This window comes from Hippocampus comes, unplaced genomic scaffold (assembly GCF_001891065.2).
Source record: "Hippocampus comes isolate QL1 unplaced genomic scaffold, H_comes_QL1_v1.1 scaffold156, whole genome shotgun sequence".
Taxonomy (NCBI): Eukaryota; Metazoa; Chordata; class Actinopteri; order Syngnathiformes; family Syngnathidae; genus Hippocampus; species Hippocampus comes.
In genome coordinates, this window is record NW_017805744.1 from 2,426,980 (window position 1) to 2,449,716 (window position 22,737).

Below are 22,737 nucleotides of genomic sequence, written 5' to 3' on the forward strand. Positions count from 1 at the left end.
CTTGCCGACCGTGTTCTCGGCTACGCAGGTGTAGGAGCCGACGTCTGCCGAGGTCAGACGGCGGATCTTCAGAGTGTGGTCCTCCCGGATCTCGTACCTTCGGGCGATCGGGCACGGACGGACGTCAGCCAGAGACCAGAAAGAGCTGAGGAACGGAGGACTTTTTGCCCACGATTCGCACCTTGCTTTGGGCAGGTCTCCGTCGTCCTTCCGCCATCGCACCGTCGGTACCGGGTCACCGCGCGCCTCGCACCGGAACTCCACACTTTGGTCCACCAGCACCACCTGGCTGCCGGGCCGACGCACAAAGCTGGGTCGTTCTGCACGGACGGAAATAGCAAAGAGGTGAATTTCAAAATGTCAACATGACGAGGGGAGTTTTTCCAAGCTAGAAGCTGTCCCTTGGTCAATTTTTGCTTTGTTTTGCATCATAATGGCCTTTCAATTCACTTCAATGGCAGAAAGGGATTGCAGATAAGAGTGTATTGAGCGACAAGTTACGTCGTGGAAAAAAATTCAACTCCGAAGTCAAGGCACCACAGAAGTAAGGGAGTCAAGTGGTGGTTTGCTGCTTTTATTTATATATATATATATAAATATATATATATATATGTATATATCTCCATTGTTGTTGTTGTTGTTGTTGAAATCATGAGAAACAGCACAGTACAAGGTTGCCTTGACTGAAGAGTTTAATTTGTTTAATGACCAAGCTTGTTACTCAATTATATGAAATCACCTATTCCCATTGAAATGAATCCATTCCAGCCACCCAAACACATCCACCATTTTGTTTTTGATTATTTAAAAGAGCACCGTATAAGACAAAAACAACAAGAGACAATGTCTAGAACTAATCTGTTTCTAGAAAGTTTAATTATCTGTATCTATGTGTGACTCGAAGGGGCATGGTCTACAGATTGGGCTGTACAGCATGTGAACTACTTGACATGAGGTTTGCCCAAAAGCAGCTCCTTGCAAGTGTTCTCATTTTTAATACCGGGTATGTGTGTTTGACTGTTTGTGCCATTGCATGTACAGCTGAAAGTACATCGGTGGCGATTGCTCTCCTTGCTCACTTGTAAGGACATACCTTCCCTTCAGGTTTTTTTTCACATCACTTGAGTGATGGCATATCTAATTGGAGCTTGCCCAGAATTAATATTTTCGGCTGACCACACAAAGCAAAACGTCAATCACTTGCACTTGGAACTTGTTAGGGACTCTCGTTCGTCAAGGTACTGTATTTTACATGAGAAAGAAATGTGATGGCACAACACCAAGAAAATGTCATTAAAATTGGATACACATTTAATTACTATCTAGTTGAACAACATTTGACTATTATTGCTGTCACTAAGGAACAAAGATACAGTCCTTGGAGTCAATAAATCATTTTTGCACTCATTGAGTGAAATGGGCTGATCTCTTATAGCACGCTAACGACCATTCAAATACCCAGAATGACACCCCAGTGAAGTGCCGACCTCCAGCAAGGCCAATGTGTTAAAAAAAGTTCTTTCTTTGCCATTCTGTTCGTTATTTAGGACTGCCTACAGAACATGTGATGCCATTACAAGTGGGGTAAAAATTCCACCAAAGGCCAATTAATGCTTCCTATGAGAGTCCATTGATGTTTGAATTGAGGGTTTTATTGTAACGGTGGTACTATTTGTTGTTCCAATGACATTTCACCGACATTCGATTGGCAGTTTTGTTGAGTCCATTGACAGATGCATCAACTGTCCCGTTGAAAGTCGCTTTCACTGCTCTATTGAAGGTTCCACCCACAATTCCATGGATGGTTCAGGTGACGTTTATTTGACAGTTTTGTTGATGGTTCCATTACCAGTTTCATTGACAGACGCATCAACCGTCCCACTGGGGGTTCCATTACAGTTTTGTTTAATGGTTCCATTGACTGATGCATTAATTGTTGAATTGATTGTGCCCTTGACAATTCCATCCACAGTTCACCTGCCAGTTTCATCGATGCTTCCAATGATAGTTTTGAGTTAAAATGACTTAAATAATATCTAGGAGCCCTGGATAGGCTTCAAGGTAATTTGAAAATCTTGCAAGAAGGAACAACCAGAGAGCAGTCTGAGCTTCTCTTATCATTATTCTCATACATGTGTAATTTACCCCCACTTATGTTCAATAAACATAGACTGTGCTCTGTCAGATACAGTATCTGACTACCATAGTTTTCTCTCGTCCTCAGAGTTGTCGGACCAGTCAAACAAAAACTCGCCAACCCGAAACCTACTCAACAGTCACGTTGGTCAGTATTAAGAAAGCCACATGTGAGAATTAGTCACATAGAAATGTGCAGAACACAAGCGATGGTTTTGTCAATTTTCCATCAGTTCCATGAACAATTTCATCAACATTTTCATTGACAATGACATTGGCGAGCCTTCTGCAAAGTTTTATGCAAATCGATCTTTTTTTTTTCTTAATATGACTGAATATACTGAATCTGTCCTCCTGTTTAATCTATTTACATGTAATAGTCGGATAGATTCAAACAGTATAAATGTATAAAGAAGATAAATAGTTAAGCCAGTCCATGGTGGTAAATAAAACGGCAGTCAAATTATTCATAAGTGTATAACATAATGGCTGGCTGAATTCAGGCTGTCAGCTGTATAAAAATTGCAAGTCGATAATGGCTCAATACTGAAAGGAGCAACGTTTTGCTGCAGTAACATTTATCAAAATGCATTTTTTCCCCTTTCAGTTGTCCATGCAGCGCAATTACACTTAAAAAATGAATTTGGCTTTGGTAGCGTATTTTTATTTTATTTTTTTATTAAAGGTTGCATGAATGAATACAAGTCATTGTGCTACTGGTGAAGGGTTATTTGGGGATGTTGTAAACATCCCCTCTCAGCTTATTATGCAACGCTTGCATGGGTGTTTAAAAAAAAAAAAACCAAAAAAAAAACAAACAATTAAATTGGTTTGGATGAGATGTTGTGCATATGTGTGGAGTATTTTTGTAGTGTCTGTCGTGCCCAAGATTCGTATCCCTGGCGTATCCTCGGCGTGGGGGTGAAACAAGAGATTTAGCAGCAGAATTTCATCATCTTCCTGCCCGGAGTAAGATCATTGGTCACTGGGGAAACACGAGCGGGCAGCTGCAATTGAATTGCTTTGTAAATGCAGTCAACTTCTGTTGTTTCTCCTGCCGCCTTCTCATGCTTTCTTTTTAACCCGCATGGCTTTGCTGTCGCTGTTCTTGTAAGATTATAGGAATCCACCCAAAACAAAATTATGGCTACATGTGTAACAGAGCACTTTTCGGTTGTTATGCTTCAACATTAAAAAAAAAAAAATCTTTCAGGAACTTTTTGTACTGTTTCATGAAATTTAGGATGAATCCCAAATTCAAAAGCAAGGGATATACATGATCCAAAAAAATGAACTGTTTTCACAAAAGAAAATTATGTAGAATATATACAACATTTATGCAAATCTAAAATGACCCAACAGTTTAAATCCTATACCGAAAGCAAAGTGCATCAAAATCAATTAGTTTGACTTCTTTGAAAAGTGCAACATCCATCACCGTGATTCGTCCTTATTGTAAATTGCAACTTCCAAATGTTGCCTCCTTTTCGGGAAAGTTCAAGATCAAAAGTTTTTCTTTTCTGGAATGTCCAATTGCGGCAGATTTTCTTCTTTTTAGGAAATTGTAACATCAATATTTGTTTTTTCTTTTGAGGAAAGTACAGAATGAATAGTTTGCAGTCAAATGTCTGGGTTTATTATTTTATTAAAAAAAAAGACAAAACAACAACAACCATGACCACCATTTGTTGTTCTCATCCACAAACAAGAGTGGCTGGTTAGTGGATGAAACTGACACTTCTTGTCCTTTACCCAAGATCTCCCCAAATGTACCAAGATGTATTTTGTTTGTTTTTATGTCATGATAGAGGTGTTTGGTTTAATTTACAGTTGTCTTTAAATATGTACTTGTGCAGTCACCGTTTTGGAGTACAGTATTGTCAAATCACATGGTGGCCTCAGGACTGCACATGTGGAACATTGGATCCAGTCAAATGGTTTCAGGCGTTGAGCTTCCACAGAGGAGAAGACAATCTGGTTCTGACTGTGTCCAAAATTCACAAAGTTTAAGACAATGTGCTAAAGGCAAAGTCTTCCATTTCTCCAAAATTACCGAACCTCCCCTTAAAAAACAAACAAACAAACAAACAAACAAAAAAGAAAAACGAGCAACATGTTTATAGACGACTTCCGATTTTATGGGCAATGTGTGTCATAGTCCTGTATTTGTGCCATTATGATTCTTACAAAGTACATACATGATATTTTCATTGAGGTATCCAGTGACTGTTCCACCGACAGTTCATCGATGCTTCCGTTGGGGGGGTTCCATTGACAGTTCCTTTCAGATTCCACGGAAAATATCATTGACACAATATTGCCGATCTGTCTAAGATTCCATTGACATTGACGGTTGTACTGAAAATTCAATTGATGCCTCTATTTAAAATTCCACTGAGTGCTACCCTGATTCTTCTGTTGGTGCTTCCAGTCAAAATGAAAAACAAATCAAATCCAAATAGTTTCTGTTCAATTACAGAGCTGCCAACCTGTAGAAATTCACTTCCTGAACAATTTACCAACATTTTTACATTTTTTTAAAAATTCCCTCTGTACCATTGCATGCACGGAGCATTTTATATATGACCATTAATATTGTTGCTGAATGCCTGGAGAGCAGCTTTGCAGCCATTTGCGACCTTGAACGAACCCTGACAAAAAGTCATATCCACCTTAGCGAGGCTTCAGTGAGCTGTCACTGTTTGTTATTGTCCAACAAGTATTATGACAGTAACGACACAGTGCTATGTGGCGTTTGTTTTTCTATGATTCTATGTGCATTATTTGACATAATAATATGGCGATGAAGCTTCACTATGGGTCACTGCCCATGAGCAGCGATTGGGGTGAGCCTCAGCAAGTTAGCTTTCGGTTACCGTTGGGCTTGTTTGCCAGCTAGCTTTGATTGATTAGATTCAATGTCACGGGCGTCACAAGGCAGCGTTTAGCATTATCCGTAACCAAATATGGACACTCTCCTTAATAGTTGGCAACTCAAGTATCAGTACATTCACACCCAAGTCCTTGGCAAAATTGCATGGCCTCTCATGTCACATATACATCCCCGTCTACAAAGTTGGTGCAAATCAGTTTGGACTTTTTTTTCATTTGCTTAACATATACAATCCCTGCTAGTTAACTTTTTACAACGCTCTTGCATATTTTCCCCCATGTACTGGGAGCGTAAGTGAGCCTGATGAATGGAGTTAAATGGATTCAGGCGTTGAGCCTCCACCAAGGAGAAGACAATCTGGTTGCGACGACATTCAAAATTCACAGAGTATGGGCAATGCGCTGCACTCCAAAAATATACGGGGGGGAAAAAAACAGCCAGCATCTGATGCAATGCTGCCCTGACTCCCTCCTCGACCCCCCCTCCCCCCACCCTCCCCAATATACTCTTAGCACCGACAGCCAGGAGAGAGCAGGAAAGCGCCTCAACAAGATGAATTATGCAAAGCTGTCAGAGGCGAGCATTGTCGGAGTCTCTGCAGACACAGATGCCACCAGGCCTCTCTGGCCACGTCCCCTCTTACCCCGGCGATGGCCCATGTCACCATGGCGGTCCAGGCCACTCTGACTGACAAGTGGACGTTCTTTGGGAGCCACACCAGTGAGCTTTATTGGTGTTATTTACAGAGGTCACCGACGGGGAGGTGTTGGCTGATGCGGGAAATATAATTACTGTACCAGGGCAGGAAAAATTGCTTACGTGGGGAAGAGTTGCCATTTCAGCATTTCGGGAGTGACAGTGGCTTCATCTGTTTGCAAAACATGCTTGTGTGTGTGTGGATATCAGGGGTACACACCTTTTGCTAGTGTTTTTGTTCATGCGTTAGTTTCTGAGATCTGTCAGTTTCTGAAAAGTACTTGATGTATGTATGGATCCATATAGGTTCCTGTTTGGTGCCACCCAGGGAAACCAGGTTGCCACATAATAATGTATGTGTTCATAGTTTTCAGTGGAAACTGTCAAATTACAAGTACACAGTAAAACTCCAATACAGACTCTACATCAGGGTTGCAAAATTAATTTTGCCTAGGGCCAAGCCAACATGCTAACCTTAACTCTGTCGACCGCCTATTATATTCATGTATTTAGAGTAGAACATATTGGGCCCTATTTTCATGTAGCGCAACACACAGTCTAACAGTGCACATGGGTGTAATTTTGTTTTTTTTTTTTTTGGTATTTTGCTCGACTTTGCGCTGGCAGAATTGAGCGTAATGGGGTGTTGACGCCTTTGTGCGCCTCTATGGGATGGGAACATTATTTTCTCGGCCATTCCTAGTGGCATCCCTCATTTGCCTCATAATCAGGGCAGTCCGAGGCGCAGTATGTACGAGTATCTATGACTTTGACAGGTAAAATGCAAGCTCTCCCCTTGCCAATGATATAGTCAGCCATGGGCAATTGGAGACCCGATCGTGTGTTGGTGTGTTGCATTACAACTTAACTTTTTTATTTTTATTTTGCCCCAAAAAATAATTTACTGTACATGTAAATCGAATAACTAGATCGTTTTTTTCTTCTTAGATTTAAGCACAGTGTCAATGTTACAGTAGTTGACAGTTATCAGCAAATATGATTTTAGAAATAAAACCTGTCTCGTTTGTTTTTTTTTTTTTTTTTTTTTTTTTTTTTTTGGAGAAGCAAGTATTTTTTTTAGGTGGTACTTTGTCAAAAAAAGTTGTTTTACACCAACACAAAATGATACAGCTTTCAAATATATTCAAGTGTCAAAAGTGTATTGTACGTTTGTATTTAATCCCCTGTCCATTGACACCTCTAAAAACAATCCACTGCCATCACTTTCATTAGGAAGTCACCCAATTAGTAAATCGTCTATTTATGTGTATTTTACGGCCAATATATGTCAACTACTACTTTCTGTAACTTCCACACAAACCTTTCCTGTTGGCAAAACACATGAGGACCTGAATCAGTTCCGCAATGCTGAGGGGCTTGCAGTCCTTGAGAACGAAGTTCAGCAGTACCTGATCAAGCAACTCCTTACTGGAAGCTTGATTGTTCAACATAAAGTGGAGAATAAATCAATAATAATGACTGATCCCCAATTGATTATCAACAAAGTAAGAGAATGGCTGTGTACTTGACCTCATGTTGGGTGTATCGGAAACTTTATTTTTTTTAGGTGGTACTTTGTCAAAAAAAGTTGTTTTACACCAACACAAAATGATACAGCTTTCAAATATATTCAAGTGTCAAAAGTGTATTGTACGTTTGTATTTAATCCCCTGTCCATTGACACCTCTAAAAACAATCCACTGCCATCACTTTCATTAGGAAGTCACCCAATTAGTAAATCGTCTATTTATGTGTATTTTACGGCCAATATATGTCAACTACTACTTTCTGTAACTTCCACACAAACCTTTCCTGTTGGCAAAACACATGAGGACCTGAATCAGTTCCGCAATGCTGAGGGGCTTGCAGTCCTTGAGAACGAAGTTCAGCAGTACCTGATCAAGCAACTCCTTACTGGAAGCTTGATTGTTCAACATAAAGTGGAGAATAAATCAATAATAATGACTGATCCCCAATTGATTATCAACAAAGTAAGAGAATGGCTGTGTACTTGACCTCATGTTGGGTGTATCGGAAACTTTATTTTCATGCTTGGCCAGATAATGCCTCAGCATTGAGGAGGTGCTTTTGTTAGTATAAGACAAATGTGACATTTCACCTGCAATAAAATAGTGTGAATAGTGAGCTCAGAGTTGACATGCATTTGAATTAGAATGGAACCAAACAAGGTGAAGATATTTCGTTTCCTGTGGAGTTGCTCCATAACCCACAAAGATGTCCACAAGGAATCACAATCTTTAGATTGTTTCAGCATGTGCATCGCATCAACAGAAGCACAGAGTTTGCTGCGGTTTTGCCGAGTCGACGCAGTTCATGCATTGGTCACGTGATTGTCATAAAGCGGTACAAGCGGTTATTTCAAGGAACAACATTCAATCTATCATCAAAAATGGGAACAGGATGGCATACCTCAGAACCTACCAAGACATGACCGCCCAGCTAAACTGACTGAGCGAGCAGGGAGAACATTGGTCAGAGAAGCAGCCAAGAGGCCCAAGGTAAATCTGCAGTAGCTGCAGAAATTCACAGCTCAGGTGGGAGAATCTGACCACAGGACAACTGAAGTTGTGCACTCCACAAAACCGGTCCGTATGGAAGAGTGGCACGAAGAAATTCCTTGTGGAAAGAACGAACTGAAAGTACCATTTGCCATGTCGAGACACAGCAAACGTGGAAAAAGGTTCTTTGGTCAAATGGCCTTTGGCCCAAACGCAAAGCACTATGTGTGCAGAAAGCTAACCCTGCTTTTCAACCTGAACACGCAATCCCTACTGTGAAACATGGAGGTGGCAGCGTCATATTGTAAGGGTGCATTTCTTCAAGGATAGGGAAGCTGGTCAGAGTTGATGGAAAGATGGATGGAGCTAAATACAGTGGAACTTGGATTTAACATAACCAGCAGACTCCGGATTTAACAGCCAGAAAATAGTGTCCAATCTACTCAAAATACCAATTTGTACAGTAGCTGTGTTAGTGTCTGTTCCTTCAAGAATTGGCCGCAACTGTACCACAATGCCAGAAAACAGTGCTGTGGCACAATCAAAAGACAGTGACTGGTGGCGCTGTTGTCACAGTTCAGTACAGACGAGAGCATGCTCACAGACACGTTTATGTGGCAGCTATGTTCGCAGTGGCGATGTTCCCATTAAAGGCAATGGAAATCACTGATATTAGCTTAGCATTGTCATACAGTAGGCACTCGGCTCAAAAGGAGTATGTAACATCTACCTCTGCATACTGTATCTATGGCTTCTGTTTATGGATAGAAATATAAACTTTCAATCTTTTCTCGACTTCGTTGCAATAATTTTGTACGGTACTGTGCATTTTAGGCCATGAAAAAAAGGAACAAAACACGACATTCGTTACGGTCTTGGATGTTTTTAATAAAGTACTTAAATTTAATGGAAAATAGACTCTCAAGGATGACCCCTTCCCACAATTCACAAGCATTCCATTTCCAATGTTCTAACAAAGAGTCTCGCGTTCTTTGGAATGACATTCTTGTGCACATTTTTCGGAAGACTATACTTGGCGAGATCACGAGACCATACTCTGCGTTCTTCATATTGAGAAATGGTCCGTATTCGGTTGAAGTAGTAGCTACCATTTTTATTACTATACAGGTGCTGTGCTAGCATGTAGCATTAGCTGCCCTTACTTGTAGAAGTCTCTCTTTTTGTTTTTAGATGTTTTGAGAGGTTTTGCCTATAGTGCTACTGCCACTACGCCCCAAAGTGGCCTCAAAGTGCCAATTGACTCAGACACGTCGGTCCTTAAATATAGTTTAGTACACACGATGGTGGGGTGGCAAGGCTAGCATGGGAGTCATTGTGAAGTGTGTGGTGTTCCATAGATCACCAAGTGTCTCTTTCCTTCGCGCTGTGACACTAATTTCGGCCACTGATCCGTGGTGACTTCACGGGTGGCTGCCTGCTCCGATTCAAGTGCACGATCAAAGGCAAGACATAAGAGGAGGAGGGCGGTGAAGGGCAGTGTGTGTGTGTGTGTGTGTGTGTGTGTGTGTGTGTGTGTGTGTGTGTGTGTGTGTGTGTGTGTGATGGAGGCGTGGGGGATGTTGGAGTGTAACGGAAAACTGAAAAATACAACACAGATTTTGGTTAAGAATTCATGACTGACTTCCAAAAATCTTCAAACGTAATCAGTCGGCATCGGCACAGCACTTTCTACTCTGGTTCTTAAAATATTTGTGCCGGTGCTCATCTGGGGAAAATGAGAGGAAGGTTTTACTTATTTTTTTTTCTCAATCAACCCAGACCCGCTGTCTTTTTATCCTTTTACATACGCAACCCTTCACTGGAATCCTTTGCAGTCTTAAAACAATCATAAGGGACTTTGTTTAACAGCAGGCTTCTCCGTGATATCTGCACTGGATATTGGCTATAACTCCTGTTAGGCTGTGAGTCCATTTTTAATTTTTTTTTTTTTTTTTTACATGGTATAATACATATGTTGACCCTTTAAGGCGATATTTAACCCTCTTGTTGTATAAATCTTATTCTGATGGCCTATTTTTGTGATTCTTTTCAAATATGTTTTAAATGATTTCCCCACACATATATTAAATATTTTAAGCCCACCCTAAACAATATGTAACTCTAATGCTATGTTGTGGGACTAACTAGCCCAATTTCATGAAAAAAAAAAATCATGTGTTGGCTATATTTATAAATAATTCCAACAAATCATAACATTCACTATTCTTAATTAATTCTTTAATTTTAAAATTGTGTTCTACTTCTGATTGTTTTATAATGGGACGACATACCTTGAATGCATGTTTTCTGAAACTACAATAACCTTCAGGTAACATTATTTTTTTAAATGGTATTTTCTAAAAATGACAAATCAGGTTTACAATTGCCATATACTGTAAAATAATAGTGGTGGGTTGAAAAACCTAATTGAAAGATGAGAGGAAATTTGCCTTCCAGAAAAGTGATATGAATTTCTCAGCTCACTATTTTTTTGACAAAAAGCAATAAAACATTAAATTTGCCTTACTAAAACAATTATGAAGTTCTGAAAAACTTAATCAATGGTGAATAATTGTGGTATGATGAATGAATAAAAAAAAAAAAAATCCAGCCCTCTTTAGGAAGAAAAACCTGCCAAAAATGACCTTTCAGTCACGTAAAATACAATCTTTTTTTTTGTTTTCTAAAACTGACAAAAATCTATACTTGTATATTTGACATAATAAAACAGTAATAGGGGGTAGATTTTTTTTACAAATAATAAATGATTTAAAGAAATAGATTAAAATTAACTTTCCATAGACAGAATGTTATTTTCCAAATTTTCTACAATATTTGAGCTTTCTAAAATGGACACTAGTGCATTTGCCACAGTAAAGCAATTATGAGGGGTAGAAATGTTTTGATAGATTTTTTTTTTTTTTAAGAATGAAAACAATTTGACCAAAACCCTCTTAATTAAGAATTATAATTAGTGTTGTTTTGTAAAACTGACAAAAATGTATACAATCCACAAATTGATAAATAAATATGCAGAATAAAAATCTCACCAGTCCTCCATGGTAAATATATCAAAATTAACAACCTGAAGCAATCGTGCTAAAGTGGCGTGAGGTCAGCGCGAAACAGCTGCGTTTCTAGTTTCTCATGTCGCCATAGCAACAACAGCGATGCTCTCTTTCGCTCCTTATTCCATCTTGCTGTCGTATCATAAAGTCAGTGAGGCTTTTGTTTTAAGGTCAAACGAGTACATAGTCTCTTTTTTGGGGGCCCTACGGAGGGACGAACAATAGTCTTCTCCCGAGAGCTTCCGTGACCTTTGCGCAGCGACGCAAAACCAGCGGGTAGCACTCCCACGTGGCTGTATGTGTGAAGCAAAGCATGCTGGGAATTTGTGTACTTTACACGCCTGGTCACTCAAGGGCTTCTTGCGGGTTATAACACAAATATAACTCCAGTTAAGTGTGTGTGTGTGTGTGTGTGTGTGTGTGTGTGTGTGTGTGTGTGTGTGTGTGTGCGTGTGTGCGTGTGTGTGTGTGTGCGTGTTTGTCTTGTCTTTCATTAGGATGCAGCATTATACAAAAAGAATAAGACGGGGCTGGTATTCATTTCGGCTACAACTCGTGTCACTGCGTTTTTTCCGGCAGTGTCCCAGCGGTGTACGTCGCCGTCAGAGTGGTCCGAGCTAGTGCCGTGTCATTGGGAGGCGTCCATGCTTGAAGTGAAACCAAGTAGAGCTCATTCGGGGGGGGCAAAGCGGGAGTCCATAGCCTGCTCTCGTAGCGCAGCCAAGGGAGAAATAAAAGTGTGTGTGTGTGTGTGTGTGTGTGTGTGTGTGTGTGTGTGTGTGTGTGTGTGTGTGTGTGTGTGTGTGTGTGTGTGTGTGTGTTTGAGCACGGTAATAAAACAGTCCTGACAGACTCGGGCTTCACATTCCAACCAAGGTTTTTTTTTGTCTTTTTTTTTAACCACGGATTAGTCACATTCTCATTCCCTTTATTCCACATTTTTCATTGACTACTCTTTTGAGATTTCAGAAGGTTTTTTAAATTTATTCCTTGCACCTTGTGTATCAAAACAATTCCCAGCTCAAATGAACTATTCTGTCATTCAGTCATTCCAACCCCCAAAGACCATCACCATTTTCATGAGGTATAATTTACTGTCGTATTCATGTGTTGGCTGTGTGCCTTTCAGGGGCTTGGCCGAGTGAATGACGTCAGGAGTTGGAGTGGAGTCGGCCATCTCCTTGTGACTCCAGCTCCTTGTGAGTGTTCTCATTTTGTGTGTTTGACTGTTTGTCCCATTTAGTAATGGGTTGAAAGTGTATTGGCGACTGTGGCTTTTTTTTGCCTACATACAAGGGCATCGCCATACCTTAATAGCTCAGTTTTTTTCCGCCTCACTTCAGAGCAACCATGCATGGGAAGGTCACTCATAGCTTTAATTTTTGCTTGCAACACAGAATCCATTCGGTGCACCTCAAAAAACTCATGAATGAAAATAAATAAATAAATAAATAACCCCTCCCCCCACACACACACAAATTCACTAACTCAGAAAATTTGAATGTTTTGAAAATCATATGTGAGTTTCAGCTGTCGCATTCCTTGTGTCAAGGCACTCTTGAACAACAAACAGCGTCAGAAGCATCTCGCCTGGGCTAAAGACAAAAAGGACCGGACTGCTGCTGAGTGGTCCAAAGTCATTTTTGCATTTCCTTTGGTCCCAGAGTCTGGAGGAAGCGAGGGGAGTCACAGACCCAACATCGCTTGAGGTCTAGTGTCAAAACTCCAGTCAGTCATGTTTTGAGGTGCCATGTCATCTTCTGGTGTTGGTCCTTTGTGTTTCCTAAAGTCCAAGGTCAATGCGGCCGTCTACCAGGAAATTTTAGAGCACTTCATGCTTCCTGCTGCTGACCAGTTTTATGGAGATGCAGATTTCATTTTCCAAGAGGACTTGGCACCTGCACACAGTGCCAAAGCTATCAGTACCTGGTGTAAGGACCATGGAATTGCTGTTCTTGAGTGGCCAGCAAACTCGCCCGACCTTAACCCCATCGAAAATCGACGGGGTATTGTGAAGATATGCCGGACTCAGCAAAGCAGAAGGCCTGAAGGCCACTATCGGAGCAACCTGGCCTCTCATCACACCTGAGCAGTGCCACACACTGATCGACTCCATGTCACGTTGGATTGCTGCAGTAATTCAGGCAAAAGGAGCCCCAACTAAGTCTTGAGTGCTATACATGTACATACATTTCATGGTCATACTTTTCAGTTGGCCAACATTTCTAAAACCTTTCTCTTTGTCTAGTCTTATTTTATTATTCTAATTTTTCTAAGAGAGTGAAATTGTTTTTTTTTTTTAATTAGTTTTCAGATATAATCATCTACATTAAAAAGGAATTAACACTTGAAATGTATCAGTGTGTGTGGAATGAATGTATGCTGAACACCAGTTTCACTTTTTGAATAGTATGACTGAAATAAGCCAAATTTTTCATGATATTCAAATGTTTTGACGAGCGCCTGTGTGTGTGTGTGTGTGTGTGTATATATATATATATATATATATAAGATTTCAGGGTGTAGCTCACAAACTGCACGGCACAAACAAAGGCGCTCATGTGCAGATGAAGTGAGGCATGGCAACGCATGCCGGACTCTGAAGTGTGTCACCTGCCGCCATTTTAGCCATACCCCCCCCCCAAAAAAAATCAGGAAAACTGAAATGATGAAAAACAAAAACAAAAACCAAAAAAAAAAAAACGCTGTGGCTCCTCCATTCAGTACGACATCGTCTGCACGATTGAAGCAATTATCTCCAAATATGTGTAATTTAGTCTGGAACAAATCTCTCAAAAGTCAATCTCAATTGGACTTCAATTAGAGTGACCAAAACAATCAGGGCAGAGGAAGTTTGATGGTTGAAATGAGGTTTCAAAGTCAAGAGAGGCTTCAAGGTTGAGAGCTTTGCGTGATGCTTAGAAGCGGATAAACCTCATTCGAACTTATTACTTCCTGTCTTGACTTCCCTCTGTAGGTGGACCGAATGGAGTGAGAACGCGGGGCCAAGCGGGGACCATTGTAAGGTGACAAAAAGTGCAGAAAAGTGGGCTATAGGTGAAGGCATGCAAGCAGCATGGAACGGGTGAGGGAGCAGCAGCCGTTCTGCTCGCTCTCCAAGAGCCAGCGGGAGCACCGTGAGAGAGGTGGAGAAATCGAACGCGAGTATCGTTACACGTCGGAGCGTGAGGGAGGCGCCCGCGACGCCACAGCACCATCCTGCCGCGTACCCACCCAGAAGTCATACAGCTCCAGCGAGACACTCCAGGCCTTTGAGCATGACCCGGCGCGCATGCTCTTCGGCGGACGCCTCAAGGAGACTGTGCGCCAGGAGAGCGCCGAGTACAGCAGGCCAGGTCAGAGACACCCCAAGTGAATGATCTTTTATCACGCTTGAGACCCTAACTTCACACCTTGGCGTGGACGCGTACTTTAAAAGCCTGTCTTAAAACCTTACTTTGAAACCTAGGCTTGAAACCATAACGATGGTTTGAAATCCTAACTTAGAACTAGACTTGACACCGCTCTGATTGGCTGGATCGGATAAGCAGATACTTTGCATTAATGCATAATCGATCTGTTATAATGTCATAATTTGCCGGTCAATCAATGATGTCATTGATCAGATTGACGACATAAGACATGACAGCAAACACAATCTCATTCACTCTCAAGACGTTCTATGCCGTGATTGTTATTAATCCAAGGTTTCTCAGCATATACAGTCGGACTTTTTCTTTAAGCTTTATTGGAAGACGACTTTGAAAATCTCCACCCTGTTTTGAAATGTTAACGCTTTCTTGAAAAAAAAATGGATATAGTAATTCTGGTTTGAAACCCTAACCCATGCTTGAAATACTATCTATAAACCTTATTTTCAAACCCTCAAAGTCTTAAGACACTACTTAAAACACCTAACCCAAGTGTAAAACCCTAACCTTGTATTTAAAACATTAGTTCTGACTTAAAACCTTAACCCAGGTTTGAAATGCTGGTTTAAAACAAAGTTAAAACCCTAATCCGACCTTGAAAAGTGACAATGAAAGCCTCCGTGTCTTAAAACCCTATTTTCAAACCCCAATGCTGGCTTGAAATCCTCACACTGTCCTAAAACCCTACTTTTAAATACTAGTTCTGACTTGCGAATCTACCCTGTGCTTTGAAACCAAAGTCCTCGCTTGTCACCCTAACCCTGGCTTGAGACACTGACTCGAAACTCTACCTTCCTTACCGTAATTGAAAAACTATTCTTAAACCCCAAGTTTGTCTTAAAACTCTGACCCGAATTTCATATCGCAAGTTAAGACCCTAACCTTGTTTTAACTGCAACATTGCTAAAGCTCCCTGGAAATATTAATAAATATTAATTACATGAAATGAAATGAATGCATATAAAAAAAAAAAAATGAAACAGCCAGTTGTACATAGCATCATGAAATTTGGTATGCATGTCGATCATGAGACGGACTCACGAAAAACAGTCAAAAGAGACAGCGAGTCAGCCATTTTGACTCAAAGCGTCAATTTTAGGGCAATTTTAACCAATTTGCAGGGGTCTTCCCAAAACAACCTCCCCCTAGAGATTGTCTCATTGCTACTAAATTGGAGTCCGACAAAGAGGCAACGTTATATTGCCTCCATTTTTGTCCTTAGTCATTGCATGTGAAATAACTGGAATAAGAAGTGTTTTAATAGTCCTTTTTTTTTTTCTTGAACACAAGCTGCTGGCCTAATTTCTGTAATTAAAAAGTTCAAACAGTCCATTTTATTTTGTGGCTGTCCTCCCGCTTACAAGCTTGTAATTATAAAGAAAATAATATTCTGGTTCATATGCCACGGGTAAATGACCGTTTTATGATGTGAAGTGGCCAAGTTATTTTTTGTGATTTTTTTTTCCAACATCTCCAGCTGCCTCCGATGGCAGCAAATGCCAGATTTCATGTATTTTCATCTTTTGCTCAGCACACATGATCTCACTTTACAAATGTACACGATGACATTTAAATACGCTTGGCCGGATCTCAGACGCTTTCATGTCTGACCATGAAAGAGCCGCCTCCATCAATCACACAGAAAGCGCTGTAAGATGGACCAGTATATGTGAAATTAGAGTAATATAAAATCACATTTTTTGACGTGGAAAATGCTTGGAAATATGCAATTTGCTGTCAATTCCATATGATATTTTAGATGCCTAAAAAAATAAAAACGACATCAATAAATACAATTGTAGTGAAAATACAAATGCTGAAAATAATGTCTTTGTGTTTCGACGATGTGAAGCAGCATGTTGGCTCATTGCTCCAGTGCATGTCTCTGAACAATTGTTCGTCTGTCATCATGTGACAGCAGCTGCCATGTTAGTTGGACCAAAGGTATTAAGAAAATAATGAATACATTCTTAAAAGTAAATGAAGTCAAATAACACAAATAAAGGAAAAAAATGCAACAAATAAAACAGACATTTAAATAAAAGACAAAAGAAAAGTACAATTAAAATTAAATAATTCAATAAATTGTAATGGACAATTTTTAAGCATTGTATTATGAAATGAAACAAATGAAATTACACACACACACACACACACACACGCACGCAGACGCAAGGGGAATGAAAGTGTATGGTGTGTGTCGATATATATATATATACACACACACACACAAAATGTAAATAAATATATTAAAAGCTAAGTATTAAAACACAAGAATACAAATATATACAGTGACATAATCAAGATAAAGGAACATTTTGGGGCTTGTATTATTTGGTACAACAACGCAAATAAATAAGAACTAAAGAGGGGATAACGAAAAGTAATGACAAAAACAATTTAAAAAATATTAGATAAATGATAATCTATCAATTCTTATAAGTGATGACTCAAAACAAGGAGAACAGTCGCTTATTTATGCGCCTTCTAATGAAATGGAGTTTCATTGTGTTGGTAATTAACCTTTCGATCTTAAAATATCTTATTTGAGGGTCAATTAATTGCCATTTCTTTTAACCTCTACTTCGTGCGAAAAAGCAAGCGCTTTCATGAAGTCGTCAATGAAACTGGTGTTTTTGTTAGTTAGTTTGTTTGTTTTCTCATGTTGACGATTAACCTTGATTTTCCATTACATTAAAATATAAAACTGCATCGTGACCATTTTGAAAATGTATTCAAGTTTGAGCTTCTTTGCAAATATGTTGACTCGAGCTTCCTTGGGTGTCGTCAAGGTTTTTGATTTAACGACACATCCCCCGGCCGCCCCCCTCCCTCCCTCGCCATCCGCCATTTTCCCCCCTCACCTTCCACCACATTAGCGCTCGTCTCTCGGTCGTTAGGCTTGTTTTTCGCCCGCTTTGTTAACTTTTATCGCTTCCCTTCCGCAGGGCAGACGTTCTCGCTGAGGCAGCTCGGCATTTGCGAGCCTCGCCGAGGCCTGGCGCTGTGCCCCGACAAGGGCCTGTCCCATCCCCTCAGCACCTACGCCCGGGGGGCTGCCGTCACCTCGGAGGGGCACGAACCCCAGTCCCCGGAACGTACCATTGCCCTATGGAGCAAGGGGGGCCGCAGCTCCTGCCTTTCCAGTCGCTCCAACTCGGCGCTGACGCTCACCGACACAGAAATGGACAATAAGTCAGACAACGAGATGGGTGAGTCAGATACTCGATGCTTATTGGTGGGTGGCTGCAGCTGCAGTGGGCGGGGCTTCACCCCCCTCCCGGATGATTGGTGGGATAGAAAGGGCAATGCAGATGGCGGGAGAAGGAACAAACGAGAGTGTCCTTCCGACGGCGTCACCTGGTTGTTTTTTCAGCATTAAGGAGAGGAGTTGGATAAAGTTCACCCTGCGGCGAGCGTGTAATCAAAGATGGCTTTGAGCGGGTGGGGGGTGTTGGGGGGGAACAGGGAGGTGCGAATTGTTGCGAGGTTGAGTAGGCACACACAAGGCAACTGTGCTTGATGAGATGGTTTGAAGTGCAAATGCGATCACGGTGGAAACCTGAGACTGCATTGGGGCAAATTGAGGCTGCTGTTGATTTGTCTTTTGTTTTTAATTAATATGAATATATGGCTTTTCCTTGTTTGTCCTCCGGCTTTCTCTCACATTGCAAATGTTAGCTTCATTGAAGACTCCAACTTGTCTATGGAATGGGAATGATTGTTTTTCTCTTCCGAAAAGGATGTACCGGTACACTCCATGCTACCATGAGTCAGACATTTGTATTCAAGCAGTGTTGTTTTGATGTAACTGACATAAAGACAACATCTGCAAGGTTTGAAACTTGTCGATAAGAGACAACATCTACGTTTCCTGTCATCTGTCAAACACATGTAAAATGGCTCTGTGTACCTAAGCTTGCTAGGTTAGCTCAACAATTTAGCTCACCAAACGCTGGTCAAATACGTCATGGCGTTTCTGTATTTAATTTAGAAGCCATTGAAGTGATAGGTTTGACACCATGGAGACCATAATCTTGAACCTACAACTCCATTCAAAGCACCAGTTGTTATTTAATCTTAGACATCAACAAAGAGATGTAAATATAGTCTATACATAGAATCCTTTTCTGCTCGCGAGCGTGTCTGCCATATTTGATGCGGCAGCGCTCCCACAAAGCGAATGCCTGTCAACTTCAAAAATATGACACCTTAGCAAATGCACAAACTTAATGCCTTTCATTCACCCACCCACACACTAATTAGATCTTTGTAACAGATTGGCACCAGAAATAACACGTATGTAATTTTGTTTTAACCTGATGATTACACGTTTACACCCTCATTCAACATATTTAAGTATTTATCACCACATTAACAGTGTGCCACTCATGTAAACAGTATGAAAAAAAAAATACTTGCATTCTTCTAAATAATTTGAGTTGTTTTTCATTTCATTTCTAGAGGTGTAAATGTGAATTTAATTTTTAGATTTGTGTGGTATGGTTAGTTGAAAAAAAAACAAAACTATCACTCAAACTTATGTTGTGACTGAGCAAGGTTTTATGACTTGACTTCCCTTTGGCTTAATTGCCGTAATGACCTGACTTGCTTGAAATTTGTTGGCGACTCGACTGGACTTGCGTGATTTTTTTTTTTTTTCTTCCCTCAGTGACTTGGGACTTGCTTGAGACTTAAAGGTTACGACTTTAGACATATGTGACTTACTCTCACCTCTGCTGAAAGGTCACATGCAGTCTGTCATTTTGGTTTGTCGTGGCCATTTTAGGGTCATTTTGGCTTTTACGAGGTTTTCAGAAACAAACACAGGATTTTGTTTGATTGCTACCCATGTCCAACGTCTTACTCTAGGCAGATGGATGAATCTTGTCATGATTCGTTTTGGGACCAACAGGTGGCACTGTAGGGCTCTCTCTGCAGCTGCACACCTGTTGGTCATTATGTAATTAGTGCTTTAAAAGGACTCCCAGTCCGAGCACTCATTGTTGGGTCATTGTTTGTTTGTTGCTGTTGGCTCCTGTCATGTTTGTTTCAGTCATGTTTTGGTCATTGTTATGTTTTATCTTCAGTCATTTGTTTTGTTTGGTACTTTGGACTTTGTTTGCTTTGGATTTAGTTTTCTCTATGTTTTAATAGAATTGTTCAAGTCCACCCTGCTCCTCCCTCCTGCCTGCTTTTTGGGGTCCACCACCACCACGCAAACGTGACAAATCTAACTTGTGAAAGATTTAAATTGTTGTCATTGCATGTGGATGGAGCTTTTTGATAATGTTGAAAACTCTAAAATGAATTGCTTTTCAACCCAATTTTGTAAATATTTGCCCCAGACGCAAGTCGTCAAATAGACTGCATGTTTTACATTTTAAATTTATTCATTTTTAAAATGTATTTTTTTTCCCCCCGCTCAATGCAGAAAATCAGTTCCATACCCTCCAGTTATGCTTTAATGTAATGTAATATATTCAAATGTCCTCTGGGATGTTAAACAGCCGGCAACGTAAAGCATTGTACGATACACGCTCCGTGAGAGCAGTCGCCATTGCACTTTGTGATTATCTTGCATAGCCAAAGATGTGAAATAATGACAGGCAGTTAAAATAATTAGACTTGATAACATAGGCTAAAATGTGAAAATGTCTTGAATTTTTTTGAGGAGGAGAAAAGAAATGTGACATTTGAGACAAGTCATTTTCCCTAATGGAAGTTTTTGTCATTTAGCGGGAGCAAGCGAGCTGTTGGAGACATAGTCGCTGAAGAAGGTTTTTAGTTCATTAGTTGGTGAGCTTGAAGTTTTTTTTTTTTAATTTATTTATTTTTTTTACATTAGTTAATTCAACAGGTCGTTCATTTGTCCGTTCGTTTGTTCACTTCAGGGTTTGCTCACGTGTGCTTGCTGTTTAGTTTGTTCACTTGCCCGTTCATTTGTTAGTTGGTTTACTGGCTCGCTTACTCTTTAGTGAGTTAGTTCAACTTGTTTGCCCTTTTCAGTCACTTGCATTCTTTTGTTAGTGACTAATTCGTTAGTTTGGTTGTTGTTCATTTGAGTTCATTATTTCAATTTCTTGCTCATTTGCTAATTGGAGCTATTGTTCATTCGTTCGCTCATTCATATGCGAGTCCAATTGCTCCTTTATTAGTTTGTTTACTCACTCATTCGTTAGTTGGCTTGAGAGTTTGCGGTCTCACTCATTTGTTCATTATTTTTGTAGTGCGTAGCACAACCATTTATTTATAATCTACTATTCATATTTTTACGGGTAGCATCATGAGCTACGGTTTTCTAATAGTTTTTGTTGATTTCCAAAAAAGAATTACATAATTCCTCTTCATGTTTATGCATCAGACTTACACAGACTTGCAGTATATAAAACCGAACTAAAGATTGCCCCTCAGGAGCGTCATCCTCGTCCATGTCATGATACTACCGACTCGTCATTGAATATGCGGTGTCAAATCTGAGCAATATTGTCAATATGTTCCATGCTGTGCAAAGGATTAGTTTGGTGTTTGTTCTTGCAACCGCAGTACATGATGAAAGTGTTCTGCAAAGAGAGTAATTTTACCCTCAACAATCATTTGAACCATCTCGGCACTTTTCCAACGTTTAGTTTTTAAGCGTCGGATGAAATGTGATTTAAAAATGTCCATTGTGCTGGACGGCACTTGTCTTTTGACTTTGACTATTTAATGAAGCAGCTCAGAGAAATGAGCCATTCAAAAAAGGTTTCCATCAAGCTAATCTGCATGAGGCAGTTTACGCAAAGGGGCCGTTCAGGCCCGTTTAGTCATAGATGAAGTCGATATTTCATTGCGCCTCACACTCATCTCCTAACAACTAGCGTATGGGATGGTTGCACAACTCTCCTGTCCCCCCAAAAAAACAATACAATTTGGACTCAATTATACCTGTAATAGTAATGGCAAACATTTACTTGTAATTGAGAAATGAATCTAATTATAATTTGGGACCAATTAAAATGTAATGGCATGCAGCATAACCGTTTATTTAAAGAAATCCCATGCTGATTTATTCCAAGACAACGAAACCAGAGCATGAATGTGCCTGCTTTATGGCTGGTCAGATTTTATAGTTTAATAAAAAAAAGGCATAAGAGAGTCTCCCCTGGCTTTTAATTATTTCCATGCTATTTGGCTTTTAAATATTCATGATAACACCTTTCTGAAAATGTTTTAGGGGAAAATATATGAAAACGTACTCAAAAGTAAATCCTTTTTTAATAATATCCACCCATCCATTTTCAACACCGCTTATCCTGAACAGGGTCGTATGAGGTTGGTGTAGCCTGTCCCAGTTGACTTGGTGCAGAAGGCAGACTACACCATGGACTGGTTGCCAGTCAGTCACAGGGCACATCCAGAGACAAACGACCATTCACACCCACATTCACACCGTCACTGAGTGGGAATGGATCCCATGCTGCCCGCACACACGTCAGGACACTACACTATCAATTACTTTTAATAATATAAAACATTTGTAATTCTACTAAAAATAATGCATCATAAAACCTGACCTTAACAACTGTGAATTGATGGCATTTTGCAATTGTAGAAAGGGTTCTGTCAGTCGTCATCTGTGCCTGGGGGTAAAAAAAAAAAAAAAAAAAAAAAGACGTTTCGCTTCTCTTTTTTTTTTGTTTTTTGTTTTTACCCACAGGTACAGATGACGACTGACAGAACCCTTTCTACGATGGAACTTTCCTGTACGACTGAGAGCCTCCACAAGCATTTTGCAATTGTAAAATATTAGGATTCAACTTCAGTACGTTGGCGGTCTGAATTATGGCCATAGCAAAGGAAAAACTAAAAAAAAATAAATTCTATCCTTAGCTTTACAGACTACGTGTCCCTCAGCAGAGAATGCTGAATATAAATTGAAAGTTGCATTCTCCCCTCAGAATGCTTTTTCAAAAGCAGTGAATGTACCAAAGTCAATTATTGTTGGAAAGGTG

At 40.2% G+C, this 22,737-nt stretch overlaps 1 protein-coding gene across 4 annotated transcripts in view; it reads left to right on the top strand.

The window, feature by feature from the left end:
* Nucleotides 1-22,737, top strand: part of LOC109524410 (teneurin-3) — a 223,870-nt gene that overhangs the window by 16,055 nt on the left and 185,078 nt on the right. For all 4 annotated transcript variants that reach the window (XM_019884281.1, XM_019884282.1, XM_019884283.1 and 1 more), the window contains exons 2-3: nucleotides 14,290-14,668; nucleotides 17,692-17,955. In XM_019884281.1, coding sequence (XP_019739840.1) covers nucleotides 14,389-14,668; nucleotides 17,692-17,955 — 544 coding nt within the window. In that variant the 5' untranslated portion in view covers nucleotides 14,290-14,388. The remainder of the gene's footprint in view (nucleotides 1-14,289; nucleotides 14,669-17,691; nucleotides 17,956-22,737) is intronic.